Raw genomic sequence first — 24715 nt, 5'->3', positions numbered from 1 at the left:
CGGACCAGAACTTGCAGTTCATTCTTGCATGGTTGCCGCCGCAACCCCCGCATCTAGAGAAGAAAACGGTCTTCTGGTTGCCTTCTCTGTGCTCGAGTCCTCGTTCTCGTGGCTCTGTTCTCTTCTGAATCTTGTCCACTTCTGTTTCCTCTTTGACTGCATTCTTGTTGTAAGAAACAGCCTTGTGGTGTATCGTTTCTTCCGGCTTACTGGTTTTAGATGTCTGGACCACCTGGACCATGCCTCCGGCTGCTTCGTCAGCCATAATTTCATCTTGTGCGTCCTGAAGGGTTAGATTGGGCCTGGCGAATAGTGTTTGTTGCAATGCCTTGTCTCTAAGGCCACAAACGAGCCGGTCTCGAAGACGCTCATCTAGGTTGGAAAACCTATATAGGCGAGCGGCCTAGTGTAAGGCCGCGATGAATTCTGATGCAGCTTCCCCAGGGCATTGCACTTGTTGATCAAATCTGAACCGCCAGGCCATCTCCGACATCCTGGGCTTGAAGTGTGTGTTCAGCTTTTGTTTGAGGTCGGTGAACGAGATGGTCTCAATTGGCGTTGGGGCGAATAGGCTTTCGGCCAGGTCGAATGTTGCAGGCCCGCTTATGCAGAGTAGTGTCGCCACTTTCAGGCCGTCCTCCGCGATCTGGTTTGCCCGTAAGTAATTTTCTATTTGTCCGAGGTGTGATGGCCACTGTTCGGGGTGGCGGATGTCAAATTCATGAGGCTGGCCGACTTTTGGCATCTTCTTTCTTCTGGTCTTGGATCCTACTCTGCAAACTCAGATGGGTGCTTCTGAGCACAAGGCTGCTAGCGTGCTGATCTAGCCGGCTGATAGAGGGGGGGGGGGGGAAAGATGCCTCTTTCCTCCAGCAGGTGCAGCTGTCCCCTCGTGACTTCAGCTCTATGGTGAAGCAGGATCCCACCTTTGTCACCACTATTGTGTATCGCCTTCTGAAGTATACAGAAGACGCCAGGCAGATGAGTACAAGTGAACTATTGCTTTATTGGCAATCATGTCTGTACTGGGGAGTTAGGGCGTACATGCAAGCTTATATACTTTCATACATCCAATCAGATTGAACCTAACAATCCCGCCACTAAGACTCCCGCCAGAACTGTTAGAGTTCAAATATGTGAATAGTTGTTTTCCCAAAACCTAATACACAACAGTACCCTTACTCAGATACACTAAACAGCTATCCTCTCCCCCCCTCCAAGTCCTGCTATGGTGCCACATTACGGTGGAGGATAGGGATGTTTCCAGGAGGGATGAGTGAAGAATGCCAGGAGTATATGCCATGAGTACATAATCCCAACAGGGTCATTCAAGATGTAAAAGTTAGTCCATCTGCCCAGCTAAAGCAACTAGACTGAAGTTGCTGAAAGTGGATGATAGCTTTAATGGCAATGTCAAAGGCATCATTTCATATTGCATGGGAAAATGTAATGGTAAACCACTCCTTTTTCAAATAATTTCTGTCTATCTGGAACATTTGGTCTGAGGGGTATGCTCTATGTTCTCTCTCAATGAAACAATGTCATTGTGTGGGTTTGAGGAAGCATGCCTTTTTTACTGCTGCTCCTGACCTCTGGAACAGTAGTCTCCCAGAGATGCACACACTGTCTACTCTCCTGCGGTTCCAGAAGGCTCTGGAGATCTACTTGTGATCCCAGGTCTGGGATTAAGGTGTTTATGCCCCAGTCATGTTTTATTGTCATGGTTGTTTTTAGTCTGGACTACTACATTGTTTATATTTTTAATTGTTTTAATTATATATCTGGATGTTGTAAGCTACCCATAATTTGTTGAACTGTCATCATAAATGTAAATAATTACTGTAGTAACAACAATGTATTGGAATACCTGCAAGAAATAGTGTTTGCCTGCAAGCAAAAAGTGTTGGGACCATAAAATAAACAAAGTGATAGAAAATGAAAAAAGCTAACATTTCTCTGGGACTTTTTAAGATTTGCAGAGTTTGTTGGAAGAAAAGCTTGTGTAAGTCCTGAGAAAGGTTAAGGAGAAGATAGGAAACAGGCCAGGGCTTTTTTTGTCGTAGAACGCACCGGAACAGAGTTCCGGCGCCTTTTTTCAACGGATTTTCCAGAGTTGCGTTGAACAAAATCCTACTCTTTTAGATACTCTAAAAATTGAAGGGTTTTTTTCCCCAACTACAATGGTAAACCTTGTAGAGTAGGCTAGGTGGATTGTATGACGTGTGTGAGTTCCAGCACCTTTTTTTTCTAACAAAAAAAGCACTGGAACAGGCTATTCTGGAAATAGGGTCTTTTAGCTGGACTCCTTAACACCTCATATCCAATTGTTGTTATTGTTTACATGTTTTACGATACACCATATTGAAAAAAGAAAACTTTACGATTCAGTCAAAGCTCAAAATGAGCCCTCCGCTGTATCACAGTTTTTCTTCCAGCAGTGAAATTATTTGTTAAAGAAAGTTCTGATGGTGGGATTCCTTCTTTCTTTGTGAATTTTTTCTCTTTCCCCACAACACTTCAATTTTCCTCTTCAGTAACTAAATAGATAAAAATTCCATATTTTGGCATTTTTTGCACTAGGTGATAGTAGTGGTCATGGCGCTGAAAAATACAATTTATGTTATTTCTAGTTCTGCATAGAAAATAAATCTTGATATGTGGTGATGAGGGGTGACATTGTCCTATGGCACTCTTCCCTAATCTAATAGCCTGTAGATTATTAATGATATATGCAACACAATACTTCCTTTCTCTCTCTTAATACAATCTGTGAATAAATAACATATTCAGGCACATCCAAAACTGATTTTTTCTGCGAGTTTGTTATATCTTAAAGACTTATTTAAGACTAATTAATCTGAAAATGTTGGACAAAGGTGCAGTTCGATAATTTTAAATATGGGTTTCAAGGCTATTTTTCAGAGTCTTTTTAAAAAATAAGCAGCATATCTAAAAGTCACTGGATTAAGGCAGGCTTCTAACATGATATACTGTGTACCCAGTTTTCTAAGGATTAGGTGTGCAGCTGGGATGGAAAAGCACTCAACTTGAAGAACCACGTTTGCAGGGTGGGTGGGTCCCTCCTTCTGGCTTTGTTCCTAGATTATCAGATGTAGTCTTGTGAATGCATTTGCTGTTCTTTTCCTTAGAAAAAGTAACTCTGGTTGCCATCATATCTTCTTTAGTGATAGGTAAATTTAACTAAACAATAACAACTTCCTTTTTATGACCCTGTAATCCCTTAATTCGGGGTAGAGTCGGGGTAACTGGATGGAGCTGAGCATTTACTGGCCAGATGCCCTTCCTGACACCACATGGAGTTCACAGCAGATGTTTTTTCTTTGCACCCTAGGAGAGAAACATCTGCCACCACCTAGGATTTAACTCTTAACTTTCTGAGAGGTGAGCGTCTTCACCACTAGACTACAATGCCACTCTGACAACAACAACACATACAAAACAGCATTTTGGGCAGCCATCCAATTTACAAATGTGGGTAAAATTACCTATTTCTTGCAAATTGCTCTATCCATAAAAGACTAAACCATCATATATACAACACCTAATGGCCAAATAAGATTAATAAGCCAGTCTATGTTGCAACTGTTGTGAATTTGAAATAACAATTATGTATATTGCACAGTATGATCAATATACCACTTCTGTAAATCCCATTAGAACATGTTAACTATATACATTCAATACATAGAAATAAAGATGCAATATGAATGTCTCCTGCATAATTTCTAGTTGTAGGATAATACCATTATTATTCTTCTCTTTGATATACTCCTTTGAGGGTTTCTTCTAATTTTTCTATTCATCTGATCCAAAATACATGGTTTCGGAATTTTTCTTTTGTGTGTTATTGAAGAAAACACTGGAGTAACTGTAATAATGTTTTTAGGAGACACCCTAAATATTGGAACAAAATAATAATTCAGAAATACATTAGAACTACTTTGAGCAATTCATATCTATTATTGTAGCTTCTTAAGAAACATTTGTTGAGTCTACATAGTGTAGATGACCAGTAATGAGGACAAGTAGGACATTGTGCGCAACTTGAACATGACTAACACTAAAACAATGTTTGTTTCCTGACTACTACAGTGAATTGCCAGGTACTTAATAAATATTATTTTTCCAGTTTTAGTCAGCAAAATAATAGAGTGGTATTGCGCTCTGGTATGTAGCATTAAGCATTGTGAATTTTACATGATGTAGTGTAATCAGTGTTTGAATATCTGATGACTTTACATGATCATTGACAGTATTCCATTTTGATTTAAATATTGGAGCCATCTTCTGATCTTCTTTACTATTGAAGGTGAACTGCTGTGCAGTAAATGGAATATTGAACCATTAGATTCAGGAAGCTTGATATTCTATGTAATCTTATTCTATCTATTTGCATATTGGTCCATCTCGGGAAAGTCTCCCAACATCTTTATGAGGAGATGTTATTCTAAAAGATTTCATCTCACTGAGTGGATATGAACATTTGCAAATTTTCTGGAGTCACTCAAATGATGGTCAGGTAAGGAGACAAGTCTTTTTGAGCCTTTGCCTTTGCTGTTCTTTCTTCATCCTACTCAAAGCTGCTCTTGAAGCCTCTGTGAATATGTCAGTGATATTTTCATGGTAGAGGGCTGAACACTCAAAATATGCAACTGCGTGGAGATTCCGAGCCAAGGCCTCTCCCTACAATAAAAAGAACAACATTGACATATCTTCTTAAAATTAGGGCAGGGTAGGCGATGTGTGGCTTTCTAGGCCTTGAACTGCAACTCCCATCATTTTGTACCATGGGTCATTCCTCTCACAGGTGATGAGAGTTGGAATTCCAACAACTGCTGCTGGTTCCTGATTTAAGGAATGGGTAGAATGGGTAAAGGGCAACTTACTTACAATACTGAGCTACAACAAAGCACAGATGGTATTTCAAGATGAGGATGCAATGGTAACCATTTGTCTGTGTAATTTCCAGCTATCAAGCCCAACTTGATGGGATCTGGCTGAATATTAGGGTAGGGAAGTGCATTGGATTTGATTCCAAAAATGCATTTCAGAACATGGAAGGGCATAAATGTAGCATATGCCTACAATTCTTTGAAATAGCTGCAACATTTCCTGAGACCATATGCATGCAGTCAAGGGAAAAGAAGAAGCAGCTCTAAGGAGCTGCAGACATGTTCTTTTGTACTTTCATACATTTCAAAGCATACTTTCTGTATTATTTCTGAAGTATCGTTCAGCCCTGCTATTATTAGCACATTTTGTTAGCTTTGATGAGACAGAATGTAGGCAGAACATCACCTAATGTATTATGTTTTTTGGAGGTAAAGATCATGGCTGTATAGTGCAACATGATTATACAGAACAGTGAGTGTCTGATTGTACTACCTTCTGGTATGTGATGGGTTCTAGTTGGTTTTGATGTAACTTCCTTAGTAGAACTTTGTCGTTCCTTAGGTCAGTTTTGCAACCAACTAGCAAAATTGGAATCCCTTTGCAGAAATGGTTTGCTTCAGGGTACCACTAAAATGAGAGACAGATGGGATTAAAAAACATCAAAAGTAGACAGATTTCAGGTATATAGAATCTGGTTTATTTTTTACTACATGTCTGAAAACTAGCAAAGAGCCTTCTATAAAGGATGTAAATCTAGAATGAATGAGTTTTTACTCAAGGAATTTGTTTTCATCAATGGTCTTTCAGTGGGAATGTACAGCTGTGAAAGATGGACTCAGAGAAAGAAGAAGAGAAAGAAAATAGACACTTTCAGATTCTGGATTTGGAGATGGTTGCCAAGAGTACCATGGACTGCAAGAATAACTAATCAGTTATAACTAATCAGTCTGAATTCTGGACCAAATAAAGCCGATCTGTTCTACCATTTAACAACGACAGGCACATTTAGGGCATGTGATAAAACCAGATGATGGACTAGAATAAAATGATTATGCAGGACAAAATGGAGTGAAATAGAAGAAAAGGAAGCAAACCCAAAAGCTGCATGGGTGTCCTTGGGAGAGCGGCAAGTTTTTCTGGTATAACAATTTAACTATTTTATTTACCGTAAGACACACACCTTTTCAATAGATACTGGAGCGAGCGATTTTCATTGAGCTCACACATTATGTTGGTCTTGTTACCTTTGTGAGGATGTTGTTGAAGCTGATGGGATTGGTGACATCATAACATATGATCACTGCATGGGTCCCATTATAAGACAGAGGACGGAGTCTGTCATAATCTTCCTGTCCTGCACGGAATAATGTAACATATATGTGCATTGATTAATATTTTATATATAAGTATCATTTACAACAGACATGTCAAACTCGCAACATCACGTGATGTTACGTGATGTATCGGAGCTTTTTCCCCATTGCTGGCAATGGGGTGGGCGCGGTTTCGTGACACGTCTGACCTGCGGGCTGGCAGTTTGACACCCCTGATTTACAATATACTGTATGCACATTATATGTCCCTTAGCACATTTTGCTTCCCATAATAGCCACAAGTAGCCATATTAATATATAAGGTAGTATATGTCCATCCTATATAATCCCTAAGTAATTTAAAGTACATGAAAGCCAAGCTGGATTACTTTGGTCCAGTCACTCTCTCTCAGCCTAACCCACCTCACAAGGTTATCATTGTGGGGAAAGCATGAGGAGGAAGGAGTACTAGGTATCTTTGCCACCTTGAATTATTTTTAAAAATAATAAAGGCATGGTAAAAATCTAATAAATAAAATGAATAGTATACTAATAAACATTGTTTTCTCAATCCATTCAGTGGAGTTTGCTTCTAATTAAATGTGTAAAAGATTGTGATTTTATGTATTTGTTGATCACTGTGTAATTTTCAGGGACCTTAAAGAACACACACACACACACACACACACACACACACACACACACACTTAACATTCTTAATGTGCTTCCTTTGTGCATAGGAGCATTCAGAGACAAAGAAACAATAGTTATCTTCAAAACATTATAACCAGATAAACAACTTGCTTGAGTTGACTGGCTAGGATAAATGGTGACATTCTACCTTTACCAGATCTTTCCCTACTTAGATTTCTTTTTTAGAAATTCAGAAGTGGCAGAAAGCCATTCTTTGTCTTATTCCTTCTCCCACAATCTAGAGCAGGGGTGTCAAACTCAATTTCATTGAGGGCGCATCAGCATTGCGGTTGCCCTCAAGGGGCCGGGTGGGTGTGGCCTGGGTGGGCATGGCCTACTGGGTGGGCGTGGCTAGAGCTGGGTGGGCGTGGCTAGAGCTGGGCATGGCCAGCTCTACATCGTTCGCATCAAGGGTGCCTATGGGGGCCTGGGCAGGAGTGGGACAGATCTGAGGGTCTCTGGCAGAAGGAGGGTCTCTGGGCCAGGACCAATGCAGTGGGAGCCGTTCCCTCACTGTTTCCAGGATGGCTTCGCGGGCCACATGAAACCACTTCGCGGGCCGGATCCGGCCCCCGGGCCTTGTGTTTGACATGTCTGATCTAGAGAAACACAACTACAACTGTTGACATGTACTGTGCAATCTTTTGTTTTCTCTGCAACATAATCCCCAGGATTCAAGGTATGGAAGTGGTAGATCTTTTTTCTAGAGATGAAAGAAACACTGTTCTTTCAGCTTTGTTGAAAATATTTCTTTCATCTCCAGAAAATAACATCCAGTATCTTTGGACTGATGTTATAGGAAAATTTCAAGGTTCTAGAAATGGCCACTTTGAACTCCGAGAGATTGTCTGAGATTCTCTGTAAGGGAGGTTTTGTCATTTGCTTCTTCTCCACCTTGGCTTATTTTTATATATTTTAATGAAAGGAAGCATTGAAAGGGGCTTTTTGTTACACTTATCTGCCTCTGAAATACAGTTTCTTCAGGAAGATCTCAGTACTGTCAATAGATAGGGCAGCAGGGGAAGTGGGAGCAACCAAGGCTATAAAATGTATAAAAGTGGGGGCAACGTTGAAAATGTATATATAAAAAGTATCTTGTTTATTATGCAGTGAAGGGAAGGTTACAGGGTATCCTGAGTGATCTACCTTCTTTGTAAGAGGCAAATTGTTTCTTTCAGCCATGCAGAGGAACTTCAGGGGAATCTGTCTCAACAGATGGATTAGACTCACTCTCATTATCATCCCTAGTCAGCATGTAGGCTGTGAAGCCCAGCACACTTGAGGGACACCAGCTCTGATAAGGCAAAATGTTCATTGCATGGTAGATCACCACAAGATTTCCTTCTTGGTAAAACATTGTGATGCATAAAGAGATCAGGTGATACTACCATCCCAAAAGAGCAGAAAGCTTTTTGCTTGTGGGCTGCGTATTTCTGTCCATATGTGGATAAATGATTGTGATGTGTTTTACACACTTCCTAAAGAGAGCAACTATATTTGAACATAGTTCTTTGTCAAAATAAGCTAATACTGTAGTGAAAGATAATTCTTTAAATTAAATTCATCTCATCACCCCCACATTGCTATGTTTTAGGTTGCTTTTTTTTCCCAAGCAAATAATTCTGCCAGATTAGCTGGCTTTCAATCAGTAGCCAAAAATTGTTGGCAAACCCCAGCTGCATTTAACTTCCTTCTGGAAGATGATGTCTCTATACAGGCAAAAGCTTGCTCATTCCTCTACTAATGCAATCTCACTGGAAAGATTTTTATTTCACTAATGCAGGCATGTTAAACAGCCGGCCTGTGGGCTGGATGCATCATACTGAAACCGCACCCATCCCATTGCCGGCAATGGGGAAAAAGTCACGATACGTCATGCGACATCATGTGATGTCGTGAGTGTTCTGTAGTGGGTTCTTTGGCACAGGAATGAAGACAAGGTAAATGAGTACAGGAAAACTCATGGTTTATTTCGTGCAGAATCAGAACTGGGAAATGGCTGCAACTAGCCACAATATATATATAGTCTAGCCCCTAGGCGGCAGCCAATAGGTTTGAAGCAACCATTGCCGCCTAGGGGTAGCCAATAGCAGCACTGGAGACTTGTAGTCTGGGTTGCTGGAGAGCCGTTAGCTGCTCCAGTAACCCATGTGGTATTACTAATGAGCCGAGTACATAACAGCGAGTTTGACATGCTTCAACTAATGTATCTGTTTAAAAAAACAATGCTGCCGTTTTGACATAAGCCTTACCTGCTGTGTCCCAAAGACTGATATGGACTTGCTTGTCATTAACGTGAAAGGGAGCAGAATATTTCTCAAAAACTGTTGGGATACAAACCTAGAAGAAGAAGATGAAGAAAGTTACAGTTTTGCTTAACTGAATATCTCTTGAAGGATTGGTTGGTCTGATACTATCCTTGCAAGGCTAAATTTTTCTTCCATAGCATCTATTTCCTTTCACATTATTTGTTTAAGAATATGTAGGCTGCTTTTCCAAACAAATCTTTTCCTACAAATTCTTCAAAACATTTTGAAGAATGATATTTAACGTCTCTCTCAAAAAAATTCTAGCATTAATTAATAGCATCAGAAAACAAATCCCCCCAACAACCAGGGCTTTTTTTCTCATAGAACGCTCAGAACGGAGTTCCGGCACCTTTTTTGGATGGAACCTTGTAGGGTAGGCAAGGCGGGTTGTATGACATGTGTGAGTTCCGGCACCTTTTTCTTTTACAAAAAAAGCACTGCCAACAACTAACAAATGGACAACACATCTGAAACAATATGTTGAATAATTAAAACAGCCAGTAGCCAACAAAAACAGATCAATTAAAAAGCTCCATTGGAGTGAGATGAGAAAATTAGCATTAGACAATCTGGAGAAATAAAAGCGTGTTTTCCTATAATAAAAAATGTAATAAATACATAGCAAGGAAATTTGAGTTCTGGCAACAGTGAAAAAGCCCATTCTCAGTTGGCCCAACCTGAGTAATATCTCACTCTGAGAGGGTGCCTTGAGGAGCACTTCTAAGTGATCCATATCCCAGTTATTGTTTCACCCATGGCCTCCCTGCCACAATCCTTGAGGGAGAAAGCATATTACCCACTTGTGCTGAATTAATAGTATAAATCTGGAGCCAATTTTCATCTGACTCTAGATTACATTTGGTAAAGCAAAATCCTCAGAGTTATATAGACAGATATTTCCATTTTTTTTTATTTCACAAAGCTATAGGAAAGTAATTCCTTTGCTTTTCCTTCTTTTCTATCTCTGCCACATGTCACCAATCCACACTGACTTATTTTTGCAATAAAACTGATTCAGTTGTCAAGGCAACATATAGATAAAAGTAACCAAGATAAGATCACTTCAGCTTAGACATGCAGATAATGATTTGTGGAGTCCTTGGTGTTCTCTGAGCTTGATTGTTTGCATGCAGATGTTTCATTACCCAACTAGATAACATCATCAGTACACTGGTGAGATGTCTGCAAGCAAGCAACCAAGCTAGGGGGCACCAAGGACTCCACAATTCAGCCCTGAGCTACATACATTCTCTTCTATTGGAGACCTAATTTTTTTTGTGGTTATTTTTAAACAAATAATTTTCAAGGAAGACTCTAATATGAAACTGTTAAATTATAAACTGATATTAAATTCTATAGCCTGCATCAGTGGAATATTGTATTGTATTGTATTGTATTGTATTGTATTGTATTGTATTGTATTATTTACATTACATTACATTGGGTGGGATGTAAAAATTGTATTGCTAATAGCTAATTGAATAACAATGAATATATGTTATTGCCAAGGATATAGAATTCAGTCCCGTGGTCAAATCTGATTTCCAAGGTTATCCCATCTTCCTGGCAGGTTCTGAAGTAAGGCACTGCAACCCCTCCCCCATGAGTGCATCACTTCCCCTGACGACACCTTCACCATAATAAAAAAGGACCAATTAGAGAACACCCACTGAACCATCATTAACATTTTTAAAGTAATCCAGTTTATTAGAGAAGAAAAAAAACCAACAACTTGCTACCCATCCTGGACATTTTGATCAGCAGGGACCACAATGGCAAACTAGAAATGCAAGTCTACAGAAAAACCACTCATACAAACCAGGTGTTCCACTATCAAAGCAACAATCCAACCTCCCACAAGAGAAGCTGCATAAGGACTTTATTTAGAAGAGCCCAAACACACTGCAGCAACCCGCAACAGCAGAAAAAGGAAATAAAGCATCTATACAACATATACCAACAAAATGGATATCCACACAACTTTATCAAAATGTACCTGACCACTCAACTCAACCCAACACAGCACAGCCAATACAAACCCTAAAAAGAATTTCATTGCCATACATCAAGAATATCTTAAAAACCACCAACAGAGTATGACAATCACATGGAATCAGCATAGCACACAAGCCAACTTAAGCCCTTCAAAACATCCTAAGCAAATCAAAAGACCCAACAACCCCAGAAGGAAAAACAGGAGTCATCTACAACATACAATGTAAGGACTACAATAACCACTATGTAGGACAAACAGGCAGAAGACTGGCAGAATGCGTCCACGAACATGGATGTATGGGTAGTTAGACATGGACTAAGTGCTTACTGTTTTCTTATCATATATACATGTAGCGTATACTTCAATGGGCCTAATGAAATAGATTAATCATGGAACAACCTGTCTCCAGAAGTTGTGAATGCACTAACACTGGAAGTTTTAAAGAAAAGACTGGACAAAAATTTTTCTGAATGGTATAGGGCAGACATGTCAAACCCACGAAGTCACGCACAACGTATCGGGACAGTTTTGCCATTGCCAGCAATGGGGTGGGTGTGCGGCTTCTGGATCTTTGACACCCTTGGCATAAGGTTTCCTGCCTGAGCAGGGGGGTTGGACTAGAAGACCTTTAAGGTCTCTTCCAACTACTACTATTATTATTAATCCTGTTCTGCTGTACTTAGCATATCAGTGGCAATTAGAAAAATGCTGTAGTTAAGTAAAGTGAATTTAGTTAGTGCTTTTTTTGTTAAAAAAAAAGTGCTGGAACTCACACACATCATACAACCCGCCTTGCCTACCCACACCACATGGTCCAACCCATCCAACCAAGCCACACTCTGACTGTGTTGGTCTGGCACCTCATGGCTCCTCCTAGAGGAGGCAGACAGTGCCGGAGAGCAAACCAGGATAGGAAGGGGAACAGGAAAAGAACACAACTCTGGAAAATCTGTCAAAAAAAGGTGCCGAAACTCTGTTCCAGTGCATTCTATGACAAAAAAAGCCCGCAATTCAGTAGTATTATTAGTACCTTTGGTTAGAGTCTATATCCACAGAAAAACTCCAGAAAGATTTGCTACCACAATGCTTCAGCTATTTTTCCATGAGAAAGGAAGAAGAAAGTTCCAGGTATAACTGCTATGAGAATTTAAAACATTTCAAATTTAAGAAAAATAGTAGGCTTGATAGGATCTATTCTACAGAAACTATATTTGAATAAATTATCTTGAATAAGAAAGATCTTGACAAAAGGAAAGATCTGGCAGTAGGAAATGTGAGGTTGATATTATGGATAAAAGAAACTTACCTTAGGGAATTCTCTTTTGACAAAGACCATGAGCATGGACGTTTTCCCACAACCTCCATCTCCTATTACCACCAGCTTGATCTCAGTAATTCCTCTGGTCTCTTGTTTGGACCCTGACTGCCCCGGAGCCTCTTGACTTCTTTGCATGTCTAACAATTCCCAGGACACTTCAACAAGGTCTTTTTGAATGATCTAAGAAAATGAGCCATGAAGATGCCTCTCCTTTCTGAGTAGTTTTCTACTCTCACATTGCTGCTTATTTCCTGTCCTTCTGTAGCTTAAAATCAAAGTCTTCAGCATAGCAACTATAGGTCATAGAGTCTAAGATTAGGTGTGGCTGGAATGTGAATAGAGTGGCTGGCACAAGGAAGAAAAAGCAAACAGGAAGGCTGTTACAGAAGCAACCACCCCTTGTATGACAAAGCATGGAAAACATAACGATAAAGGATAGATAGAGGATAAAAATATGTTATAAAATAAGAACTCATAATGCTGCCTTAAATTTGCCCCCACCTTTTAAGTTATTTTTAAGTTATTTTAAAATGTTAAATAGGTAGTTCAAATGCAAATAAGATATGCTAACATTCATCTTTTAGCATGTGAATAGATGCTAACATGTGAATGCAAATAACAGGTGAACAGCTATACTGTGTCTTGGGAGAACATGTGTAATTATTTGTAATTACACAATCTGGTCATTTGTAATTATTTACACAATAAGAAACATTTCTGATTTATATATGTGTCACATATTTGTGATTACTTATAAGCTCCACTTCAATACACAGTGGAATAAGAAATGAAGCATGAATAAGAAATAGTGTATGTACAAAGACCTCATTTAAGCGGGAGTAGTGTACATTGAAAAGAGGTGTCAAAGGACAGCAGCACGGTTACTGGTGGGACAATATTGGAAGAAGGATAGTTTGCCCACTATAGAAGAATGGGTGTTTAAAGTTTCGAATCTTGCAGAAATGTCTAAGATTTCTGCTTATTTGAAAGATCATTCACAGAAAAGATATATTTCAGTTTGGAGGAGATGGATTGATTATATTCAGAACAAATATGGGACTAAAAAGTTCCATTTAGCTTATGAGTAGATTTTAGTGGGATATTGTTATTGGTACGTTGTTTGTAGTTATGTTAAAGGGGAGTTAAAGCACATTATGAATTTGGTTAATTGTATATTATGCATAATTTTTATTTAGAATATGATTATTGCAACTATAATCCTGTATTTAGCTCTGGGAAGTGGGGGGGGAAGCGGGTGGGTTTGGGGTGGGAGGGATTTGGGGATATATTGTAAAATTTTGTTTTTGTAAAACTCTTTAATAAAAAAGAAAAAAAAGAAAAGAGGTGTCAAAGGGAAATAGTGCATGTGCAAAATATTATACAGTATTCAGAGATCTGTGCGTGTACATGATATTAATCCTATATCCACATTTATGCTTGCGCATAGTTCTTCAATCTTTTGATCCAAAATTTATTTTTGAGAAAAACTGATTGCTTCAAGATTCCCTGACAGGATGGACAGAAGCTTGTTGACTTTGCAGACCAGTGTTCTGGGCAGTTATTCCAGATACAAAGAGGTACCAGGTCAAAGGTGGCTTAGCCTTCCTTGAACTCACTGCTTTGTTTGATGAGGACCTGTAGACCAGAAGAGGTTGATCCAGGAGAATTTAGTCCATTTCTGTTCTTTCTCTTGCATTCTTCTTTTAAGTTCAGCAAAAATGCACTGCTCTGTTAATCTTAATGGGCCATTAATCTCGCCCCCAAGGCAAGTAGTTTGCTGTTATCACCACAAGGTTCTCTGATCCTCAAAACCAGTCTTTAAAAAAAGGCTTGAATGAATGGAAGAGGCACAAGGAAATGTAAAATTAAAGTTTTTATTTGTAATTTACACATTTTAAAAACTATAAGGCCACCTTTTCTGTTATAAGAAACTCAATAATTGAAATGCATCTAAAACAAAGATTAAGTAAGTACAGTATATAAAGTAGCAAATAATATTGTTCAGAAAGCAGTATCTAGAGAAATGCTATACTTTGATTATAATTGGACAGCCAGAGGTTTAGACTGGATTTGGCATTTTTATCCACCTATGAAGTCCTTCTCAAAGAACTGGGATAAACAGATGTTGTTTGGTGGTATAGACATCTCAGGATGTAAACTATTCCAAGTAAAACTACCTTTTACAATTAACTAATGGTGATTTAATCAATGCCAATTATTTCTAAAGTATTCCACAGGATAGAACTGATTTGTTTTGTAAAGTGCCTTTTGTCTTGTATGTTTAATATAGCAGAGAGGAACCTCACTAGTCCAAATTCTACTAGACTTATTTGCAGGTCAGAGAAAGTTTTATTTATAATACAGCTAGTAGAATTTACAGTAATATGCACTTTTTACAATCAAGTCTGTAGAAAAGTGATAATCAAAGAAAGAGATGGAGTATACAACCCCCTTGCATGGTATATTCATAGCATGGTGATGATTAAAATAATACATGGCGTGGGCCAAATAGAAGTGAAGATGTATCTCTCATTCTCCTAAACTTGAGTCTTTCATCCAACTGAAACTACATAGTAGAAGACAGGCAAAAGATAAGTATTTCTTTTCTCTTTCTCTTTCAACTCACAGCAAGACTCTGGAACTTGTCACCAGAAGATATGGTGAAGGCTATTGGAGGGGAATAGTCAAATAAAAAAACAAAAAAAACCCCAAGGCATTTTGATTTCTTGAATTCCAAGAATCAAAATCAACATAGGGCTGGTTACAATCAACAATTATTTTTCAAGAAAACTATTAATATATAGTCATGATCTAGACATACAGTAATTTACTGTGCAGATGCAGTTCCTTTGGGGATAGGCAATGGTGACTGAACTAGAATTGCCAGTTTGCAGCTTTTCATTTAATTTCCCTTTGAAAATTATGAGGACTTAGAATAGCTTTTGCTGCTTGGGTACTCCAATTAAGTAGTCACTTATCTTACTGTAAAGCAGAACTGGAGCATACAGCAAATTAGGTCAAGATGGTGGGAAAGAAAAATATATATGCATACTCTCCATCAGGAGGGAGTATGTATAAAAGGCAGTACAAATTTTCTGAGTTACAACCAGCTGTAGAATCAAAGTCAGAGGTGAAACTTGCAGTGTTATGACTCATAGCACAACATAGCTTATCAGATGGAAGATTCTGGATCATACCTTGGTCACTCCCAGTGTATAAATTGCAGTGCTGATTCATCATTCATCAGCATGGCCAATCCCAGATGAAATTATTTACAATTTTTTCCTGCTTCCCTTTTTCCTACCTTATGTCATGTTCCAAAGCTCCAAGGTTAATTGGTTTTTATGTTGCAGTTGTAATAAATTTGAAGGAACTAAGATGTGTGGTTTGGATTAGCTTTTCACTGTTTCATTTTGGTTTAATATTTCTATTTTTATTAATAAGATATTGAGAAGTGAATTTAAGATGTGAAGGTAATGTTAAATTATGTATCAGTAATTTGGAGCCAATTGATCTGTGATGGAGCTTTGGGTATATCAGTTTTAGGATATATCAAAGAAGATAATAATGTGCAGGTGAAAAGGAAAATCTTGGATTAAAGAAATATATTATCAGCATTTGAACTGACCCTGTAGAGATGTAGCAAAAGAGTGATCAACATGGCTGTATGTTGTTAAATTTTACAATGTTATGTTGTTAAAAAAAAACCTACTTTCTAATGCGACTCTCGTGGGAGGGAAATTTGTCCAGGATGTTTGTATTGCCTGTCTTGCAGAAGTAGCTGCATACACACAAACACACCATTCAGAATCACACTGAGGCTATCCCCTTCACCTACCTCCATGTAAAGCTCTCCAGGCTGGTTCTTGGTCTGTGGCACTAGAGCCTTTACATGCATACCTTCCTGCAAATTCCATGGGGGAGGAAGTTATGCAATTTACAGGTGATTTTCAATTCATATGCCCTCACTGCGGAGGTATCAGGAAAGAGATCTCAAAAACCAAGCCCTGACTATGTTGCATTGGTGGACTCATAGTGGGAGTCCTAGGGCTCACTGTGTACATAGAAGCACCCATTAAGTCTCCCTGAGCAGATTAATTCTTAATCTTTTGCCAGTAAAAGTGTATCACCCACATTTATATGGCACAAAGGGAAGATTGTTGGAAGTCAGCGCCCACCCTCCCTCCTAGAGAAGGAAATATTTTGGGGAATATTAAAAAGGCAGAAACCAGCCCCCAGTTTCCCTGCCCCAAGCAGAAACTAGCTTTTAGAAATGCAGATTTGATAATCCATTCAGAAAGACTGAAGGCAGGAAGGCTGGAGCTAAGGGGATTAGAAAAAGAAAGACTCCAAGGACAGGAACATGATTTTTAGGACACAATAGGGTTAACCCACCATCATTAAAATAACAAAAGGGTACACTCAAGCTCAGGTCAAAGTACATTGCACAGGAATAGGAAGAACCTCAAATACAAAGGTCAAGAAGGTATAAAAATCCACCCACTCCCAACTCCATTTTGGTCAGCTATCCCCAAATTGTGTGCTGTTGCTGTTCTGCTCTTCAATAAACAAACCTTATTTCCAAGCAGCCACCATTTTTATTTCTCGCATCTTAGCCTCCATTTTGTTTACTCCTGGCTTGGACTGGACCTGATGATTTTTCTTTCAACAACTATCTTTTATATTCATACTGTGACTTGATTAAAAAAATACCTACATCAAATAATCAATTAAGAAAAAGAAAAAAGACATTCCCTCTCACTTCTGACCCCAAAAGCTTATTAGGCCCTGACTGGGAAATGGCTCCTCAGTATGATCTCTGGCCTTATCTTAAAATATTTTCATTAAAAAAATTACACAGAATTTAAGTCATCTCTCTCTCTCTTTTCTCCTTAAAGAATGACCTTGGGTCCCATACACGCTCTTTGGTATTCTCAAAAAATAAAAATAATGCCCAGTGATTTATTTGGAAGTGTACCCTCCTTTCCCTTGTATCCCACAAGGGAAATATAAACAAAGATACAAAAGAACATTCATCCTGGAGGCTAGAAGGAGTGGCAAACAGCAAGTTCAACAGCATGTTTCCTAGTAAAAGCCTATTTTGTGATTGAGCATGGCTAACTTGATCACCGTTTTATGAGAGAACTCACAATATACTCTCAAAAGTCTGAACGTGCCTTTGATCTAAAATGTTTTGAAACTTTGAAGGCATAACTTCAATAAATTTTGGGAATTGGTAATGAGGGACACCTCTTAGGTTTTAGAGATTGATTCTGTAGGGTAGTATTTCTTAACCTTGGCAACTTCAAAGTGTGTGGGAGTTCAATTCCCAGAATTTCCTAGCCACCACCTTAAGTTGCCAAGGTTTGGAAATCCTGCAATAGGGAGAAGCCAAACTAGTGGGTGCCCAGGCCCCAAGGCATACAGAGCCTTATAGGTTAAATCAACCCTTAGAATTGTACATGGAAACTTTTTGGGTTAGTGGGGTAGAGCCAGAAACACCAATGTAGTACGACTGGAGTAGTGTTCACATACCAACATATGGATTGCTGCATTGGGGGCCAATTGTAGATCTTCATAGGCAACCCCATGTAGACTGTTTTACAGTAATCCAATTAGAAGGTGACAAGGGCATGAGATACTACCCTAGTTATCTCTATCTATACTTAATCAGCAATGCTTAATGTCTTGAATGTTATATTTTTATACATTAACATCTGTGAATTGATAATATAGTCTTGCAGGCAGAACTGTCAAAGATCAATTCTTTGTATGACTCTTTTTCTGAGTTTAAAATGAATGAATCAGTTTTCTGTCTTTCATGCATATGAAGGACAGAAAAATATACTGTAAAATTCAAATGTATTTATTTTTAAGGCACTGTATAACTACTGTTACTGCAATTCTGAAAAGAAAAATTCTGCTTTGGAATTAAACTGATGTCCACATGATGGCAGCAAAGCCTTGAATATGGTTCATCGCATCCCTATGAAAAGCCTACCGGTACTTACGGGTTAGTTTTCTTTCTTCTGCAGAGAGCTTCCCACATGTTGCTGTTAAATACATCAGTTTCAGATATTTGCTGATGGGATCTTATACATGAGAGTAGCAGTTCCATGAAGGAGAATTAATCTATTTTTCCAGCAGTGAAAATGCAATATTTCAAAATGATGTATGTACTCTACTGTAGCAGTAAGAATGTTATGTCCTCATACTTCAAAATCTGCACACAAAAAAGCTGAATTCTCTTTCTAGCTGAAGAAATTTAAAAAGCTGAAATAGTTTCCATTTCTTTTCATATCACTACGTACACAACTGAATAGTACAGTGACCATATTTACTTTAATATAAAGGATAGTCCTTTATTTCAGAAAGCTGTCATTTAGATTTATTTCATGTAATTATTCATTTTTCTGGTTTTGCTTTTGTAAAGAAGTTATAAACAATTACTTTTTTATAACCCCTTTGAACCTCTTTCAGATTTGCCCCTTTTTCAGGTTTGTCATTTATTTTTCCCAAGAAAATATGGTTAGCAATTATATTGTTCAAAAAGAATTTGTTTCCACAAATAAAAATGTTCAAATATTGACACTCAGGACTTTAGAAGGGAGGGCAAAAGAATCATGGAGTGGCTGTGTAATTGAACTCTTCCTTCTTTCTTACACATAAAAGGGCTGGGGCTTATCGTGGCTGCCATCTTCACTTTCCATCTTTTGTTTTTACAGATATCTTTATTATATTTAATTAACAATCAGTAAAATACAAATTAACATAAAGGGGAAAAGGGGGAGGGAATAACAGGACAGATGAAAATGTGACAACAGAAATCAAAGAAATGTAAAACAAAAGTGACTTCCAACTTTTTTCAATACAAAGATAAAAATATAACAACCTTTCTCTAGTTTAAATGAATATTCAGTAATTAATCTATCTTAAAATACTAATAGCAACACTCCAAGAACCCAATATTCAGATTATATTTTTCTAATCCTAACCACAATATTTCTCAAGTCAGATCAGATGTAATTCTCAAATCCCAAAGTCAAAAGATGATTTCTCTCTTTATCTTGTAAGAAATTTAACAGTGGTCTTCAAATCGTAGAAAATTTAGTCATATTATTTATGTCTTCTCTCCCCATACCCACAGATACACTTGATTTACATACAGTACTGACTTCAACTACTGTATGCATTTTGGGAACCATGGGACATTCACTACAATATATCTGGAGGGAATTAAATTGGGGAGGGTGCTTAAATGAGTAGCAAATACATCGGAACATTAAATTTTGGCATATGAGTATGTACAGAAATACTTTCTGTGATTTTCTCTTTGTACGAGAAAAGGTCTTCAGCTACAGTTTGGTTTCTTATTTATTTAATTCAGTTTGTTTCCTGTCTTTACTGCAGTTGAATAATGAAGAGGGCTAACTACACAAATCTGCATAAATGTTGTTGTTAGTTGTGAAGTTGTGTCCGACCCATCATGACCCCATGGACAGCGTTCCTCCAGGCCTTCCTGTCCTCTACTATCATCTGGAGTCCATTTAGGCTTACGCCTACTGCTTCAGTGATTCCATCCAGCCACCTCATTCTCTGTCGTCCCCTTCTTCTATTGCCCTCAACCTTTCCCAGCATTAGGCTCTTCTCCAGTGAGTCCTTCCTTCTCATTACATGGCCAAAGTATTTGAGTTTTAACTTCAGGATCTGGCCTTCTAAAGAGCAGTCAGGATTGATCTCCTCTAGGACTGACCGGTTTGATCGCCTTGCAGTCCAAGGGACTCGCAGGAGTCTTCTCCAGCACCGTACTTCAAAGGCCTCAATTCTTTGGTGCTCAGCCTTTCTTATGGTCCAACTTTCACAGCCATACATTGCAACTGAGAAAACCATGGCCTTGACTATACACACTTTTGTTGGCAGGGTGATGTCTCTGCTTTTTAGTATGCTGTCTAGATTTGCCATGGCTTTCCTCCCCAGGAGCAAGCGTCTTTTAATTTCATGGCTGCAGTCCCCATCTGCTCTTGGAGCCCAGGAAAGTAAAATCTGTCACTACCTCTGTCCATAATTCTTCAGGCATTCTGTCTACCAGATCTATTTCCTTAAATCTATTTGTCACCTCTACTGTATATTCGTCAGGGATATGATTTAGTTCATACCTGAGTGGCCTAGTGCTTTTCCCTACTTTCTTCAGTTTAAGCCTAAATTTTGTAATGAGAAGCTCATGGTCTGAGCCACAGTCAGCTCCTGGTCTTGTTTTTACTGATTGCATAGAGCTTCTCCATCTTTGGCTGCAGAGCACATAGTCAATCTGATTTTTGTGTTAATTGTCTGGTGATGTCCATGTGTAGAGCCCTCTCTTGGGTTGTTGAAAAAAAGTGTTTGCTATGACCATTGTTTCCTCTTGACAAAATTCTATCAGTCTGTGCCCTGCTTCATTTTGTACTCCAAGGCCAAACTTGCCTGTTATTCCAGTTATCTTTTGGCTTCCTACTTTAGCATTTCAATCCCCCAGGGCTTCATAGAACCGGTCAATTTCATTCTCTTCAGCACTGGTGGTTGGGGCATAAACTTGGCTTGGGTCTGGGATATCTGAGGGAACACCTGTTGCCGGCATCAAGTTCCCTTCATCCTGTGCGCTCCCACAGGGAGGGCCTTCTCAGGGTGCCGCCGGCAAAGGATTGCCGGAGGGCGACACCCAGGGGGAGGGCCTTCTCTGTGGGCGCACCTGCCCTTTGGAACCAGCTACCCATAGAGCTCAGGACTGCCCCAGATTTTCGTTCGTTCCGCCGGGACCTGAAGACCTGGCTCTTTGAGCTTTCCGGCCAGGACTGAGAACTTTTAATTTTTAACCTATTGCAATTGGGTTTTTAATTAGAGTTAAGGGTTTTAGATTTTAATTAAGGATAATTTAATTTATTTTAATTTGTTATTAACTTTTGTATTGTTATATTGTTTTAATTGCCTTGTGAACCGCCCTGGGTCCTACGGGAGAAGGGCGGTACATAAGTTTAAATAATAAATAAACAAACAAACAAACAAACAAACAAACAAACAAACAAACAAACTTGAACTACTGTGATATTTAATGATTTGCCTTGGGTTTGAACAGAGATCATTTTGTCATTTTGGGGATTGTATCCCAGTATTGCTTTTCCTACTCGTTTATTGACTATGAAGGCTACTCCATTTCTTCTGAGGGATTCTTGCCTGCAGTAGTATACCTGATGGTTATATGAATTAAATTCACCCATTCCTATCCATTTTAGTTCACTGATTCCTAAGATGTCGATGTTCAGTCTTGTCATCTCTTGTTTGACCACGTCCAGCTTGCCTTGATTCATGGATCTTACATTCCAGGTTCCTATGGAGAAAAAATCTTTACAGCATCGGACTTTCCTTTCACCACCAGATACATCCACAGCTGAGTGTCCTTTCAGCTTTGGCCCGGTTGCTTCATTTTTTCTGGCTCTACTAGTACTAGTCCTCTGCTCTCTTTTTTTTTTTTTTTTTTCTGCCCAAGATGGCGACGGCCGCAACTTAGGCTTCGGGCGCTCTTTGAGGGCTTCAAAGGATTTAGCTCGGGGAAGCCCACGGTATGTCGAGGCAATTCTGGGGGTGGGGGGGTCTAAAAACAGCTGCTGGGCGCTGTTTTTCTGCGGCGCTGATCCCCCCCCCTTCGAGTTAGCGGCTTTTGATATCGGCCGCCTGTCAACCTGCCGGCTCATGATGGCGCCGAACGCTGCTACGCTGTGAAACCCGAGATGTCAGCCCTGCTTCTTCATCTGCTGCTGGCTGAGGCGACTTCGTGCTGCTGTTGGCTGTGGCTACTCCGGGACTCGGGGGTTTTTAAAACAGCTGCTAAGCGCTGCTCTCTGTGGCGCTGAGCCCCCCCCCTCCGAAATAGCGGCTTGTGGATTCTAGCGAGCGGTGCCGAGAACTGTCTGTCGACTTGCTGAGCCTCATCATGGCGCTGAGCGCTGCCACGTCGTGAAGCTCGGGACGTCTGCTTTGTTTTCATCTGCTCGCGGGCTGAGGCAGCTTTGGGGACTGGGGATTGTTGGAACAGCTGCTGGGCGCTGCTTTTCGTGACGCCGAGCCCCCCCCCAACCAGCAGCCTGCTGATTCGAACGAGCAGCGCTGAGAATTTCCTGCCAACCTGCCGAGCTCCGTTATGGCGCCGAGCACTATTACAGCGCCGGGAAGCCCGGGACGCTTTGCCTGTCTTCCTTTCTCTGCTTACTCGCCGTGGATACCCTCTGTTGTGGGAGGGGCAGCGGCGATGATCCCACCGGACGGAGATTCTTCTACTACCATCGGCTGGCTGGCACCGTTTTCAGCGGTGCGGAGCCTCCTTCTCCTCCCGGATGGTGGTTGCAGACTGTGGGCCTGGTCATCGGCCTCGGCGGACATGCTAGCGAACTTTTTGATTCAATATAGCTGCTGGGACTACCTCTTTCCTCCGTTGGAGATGGTTTGGACTGGCGGACGGGCATTGACTGACGGCGCTGATTGGCGGTGTGAGGATCAATAAGAGGCTTGGCCTCCTTGTCCTTTACTTTTTTGTTGCCAGGCAGGTGTTATGACTGGCTCCGTACCTGATGGGAATTAAGATCTCCCTATTGATAGTCTAATGTGGACGGGACCGAACCGTGGTGGGAGGACGGTTTTGGACTTGTCAGCGTCCACCTCACTGGTGTGAGAGACCAGTTGGGGTGGGCCTGGCTCAGGATCCCCTTTTTCTCTCTCTGCTCCAGTCAGATGCCTCAGCCGGAGTGAGAGGACGGCTGAGGTTGTCTTCTGGATTTCCATCTCAGGTGAGAGCTGAGATGGCTCTGCAGATTGAGAGATACGTCCACTGGACTTTTTCTTTTTCCATCTATGTACCATCAACGAGCAATCCTCTTGATATATTTGCAACATCGGCCCTGAGAGACTATTCGAGCGCAATATGATTTATCGTTATTCCGAAGCGGACTTGTATGCCCTTAGGGCGGTTCCTGCCTCATGGGCGCGACCTGTCGCCTGTTTCCATACTCCCCTTAATGACGGGTCCAAGCTTTGGGACTCCGAGAGGTGGTTGGGCTTGGACAGGGGCCTCGAGTTAAGACGCGCTAAGAGGCCCCTGATAAGATTCTTAGCCGGTTATTTTAAGAGGTTAGGGAGGGGGAGGGTGGGGAAGGAATCTATAACCGGCACTCAGTCTGGACCTGTTAGAGGTCCCGACGGGACGGGGTCGGGGGAGGTGGCTGCTGGCGCTGGGAATGTGGGGGTGGGGCATCGAATCCCCACGGCGATAGGGTATGGCAGCAGGTGTTTGCGCGGAGGGCCATATCAACATCTGGGATCGCGCCCCCGCTATCTCCGAGCGGTGGCGCGCTCCGACCCTCCGGTTAGCACCCTCCTACCCGGGGATGAGGGTGATCAGGCCCCTGAGCTCAGGTTGGTCTATTTTAACGCTAGATCCGTAGTTAACAAAGCTCCCCTCATCCGTGACCTGATCGAGGAGGAATGTGCGGATCTAGCGTGCATCACGGAAACTTGGTTGGGTTCGGAGGGAGGGGTGCCTCTCACCGAGTTATGCCCGCCAGGTTTCCGGGTGCTGCACCAGCCACGGGCTCAGGGCAGGGGTGGTGGGGTGGCAGTGGTTATTCGGGAGACTTTGTGTCCTCGGGAGGCCACCATTGTCCAGATGGCCGGGAGTGAATCCCTCCTCTTGAGATGTGGTCCTCGGGTTCAGCTGGGCTTGTTGCTCACATACCTGGCGCCCAGCTGTGTGGCAACAGCCCTGCCTGAGCTGCTCGACACCCTCTCAGGGTTGGCGGTGGAGTTCCCCAGGCTTATAGTCCTGGGTGACTTCAACCTGCCATCACTGGGGGGGTCGTCGGAGTTAGCTCGGGAGTTCATGGCTTCCATGACAGCCATGGGCCTGACCCAGGTTATTGAGGGCCCTACTCACGAGGGGGATCATACTCTCGACCTGGTGTTCCTGTCTGGACAATGGTTGGATGATCTGGGAGGGGGTTCTCCGTCCATCACCCCTCTGTCATGGTCAGATCATTACCTCCTGAGGCTGGTTTTCCGTCATGCCATCCCCCGCCGCTGGGCGGCGGAACCGACCAGGTGGTTCCGCCCCAGGCGCCTAATGGACCCGGACCGGTTCCAGAGGGCGCTT

The 24715-nt window shown here is 40.9% G+C and overlaps 1 protein-coding gene across 1 annotated transcript; it reads right to left on the bottom strand.

Annotated features, from left to right (window-relative positions):
- Positions 1-4536: 4536 nt before the first annotated feature.
- On the bottom strand, positions 4537-12678 carry RHOD (ras homolog family member D; the record flags this gene model as incomplete). Its single annotated transcript, XM_083349711.1, has 5 exons — positions 4537-4704; positions 5407-5541; positions 6159-6268; positions 9173-9260; positions 12532-12678. The coding sequence occupies 5 exons, from the start codon at positions 12676-12678 to the stop codon at positions 4537-4539; spliced, it is 648 nt and encodes a 215-aa protein (XP_083205837.1).
- Between the last annotated feature and the right edge of the window lie 12037 nt (positions 12679-24715).

Source organism: Vipera ursinii, assembly GCF_947247035.1.
Source record: "Vipera ursinii genome assembly, chromosome: 1".
Classification (NCBI taxonomy): domain Eukaryota; kingdom Metazoa; phylum Chordata; class Lepidosauria; order Squamata; family Viperidae; genus Vipera; species Vipera ursinii.
Note: the sequence above shows the minus strand (reverse complement) of the source record. Positions and strands in the feature narration are given on the sequence as shown.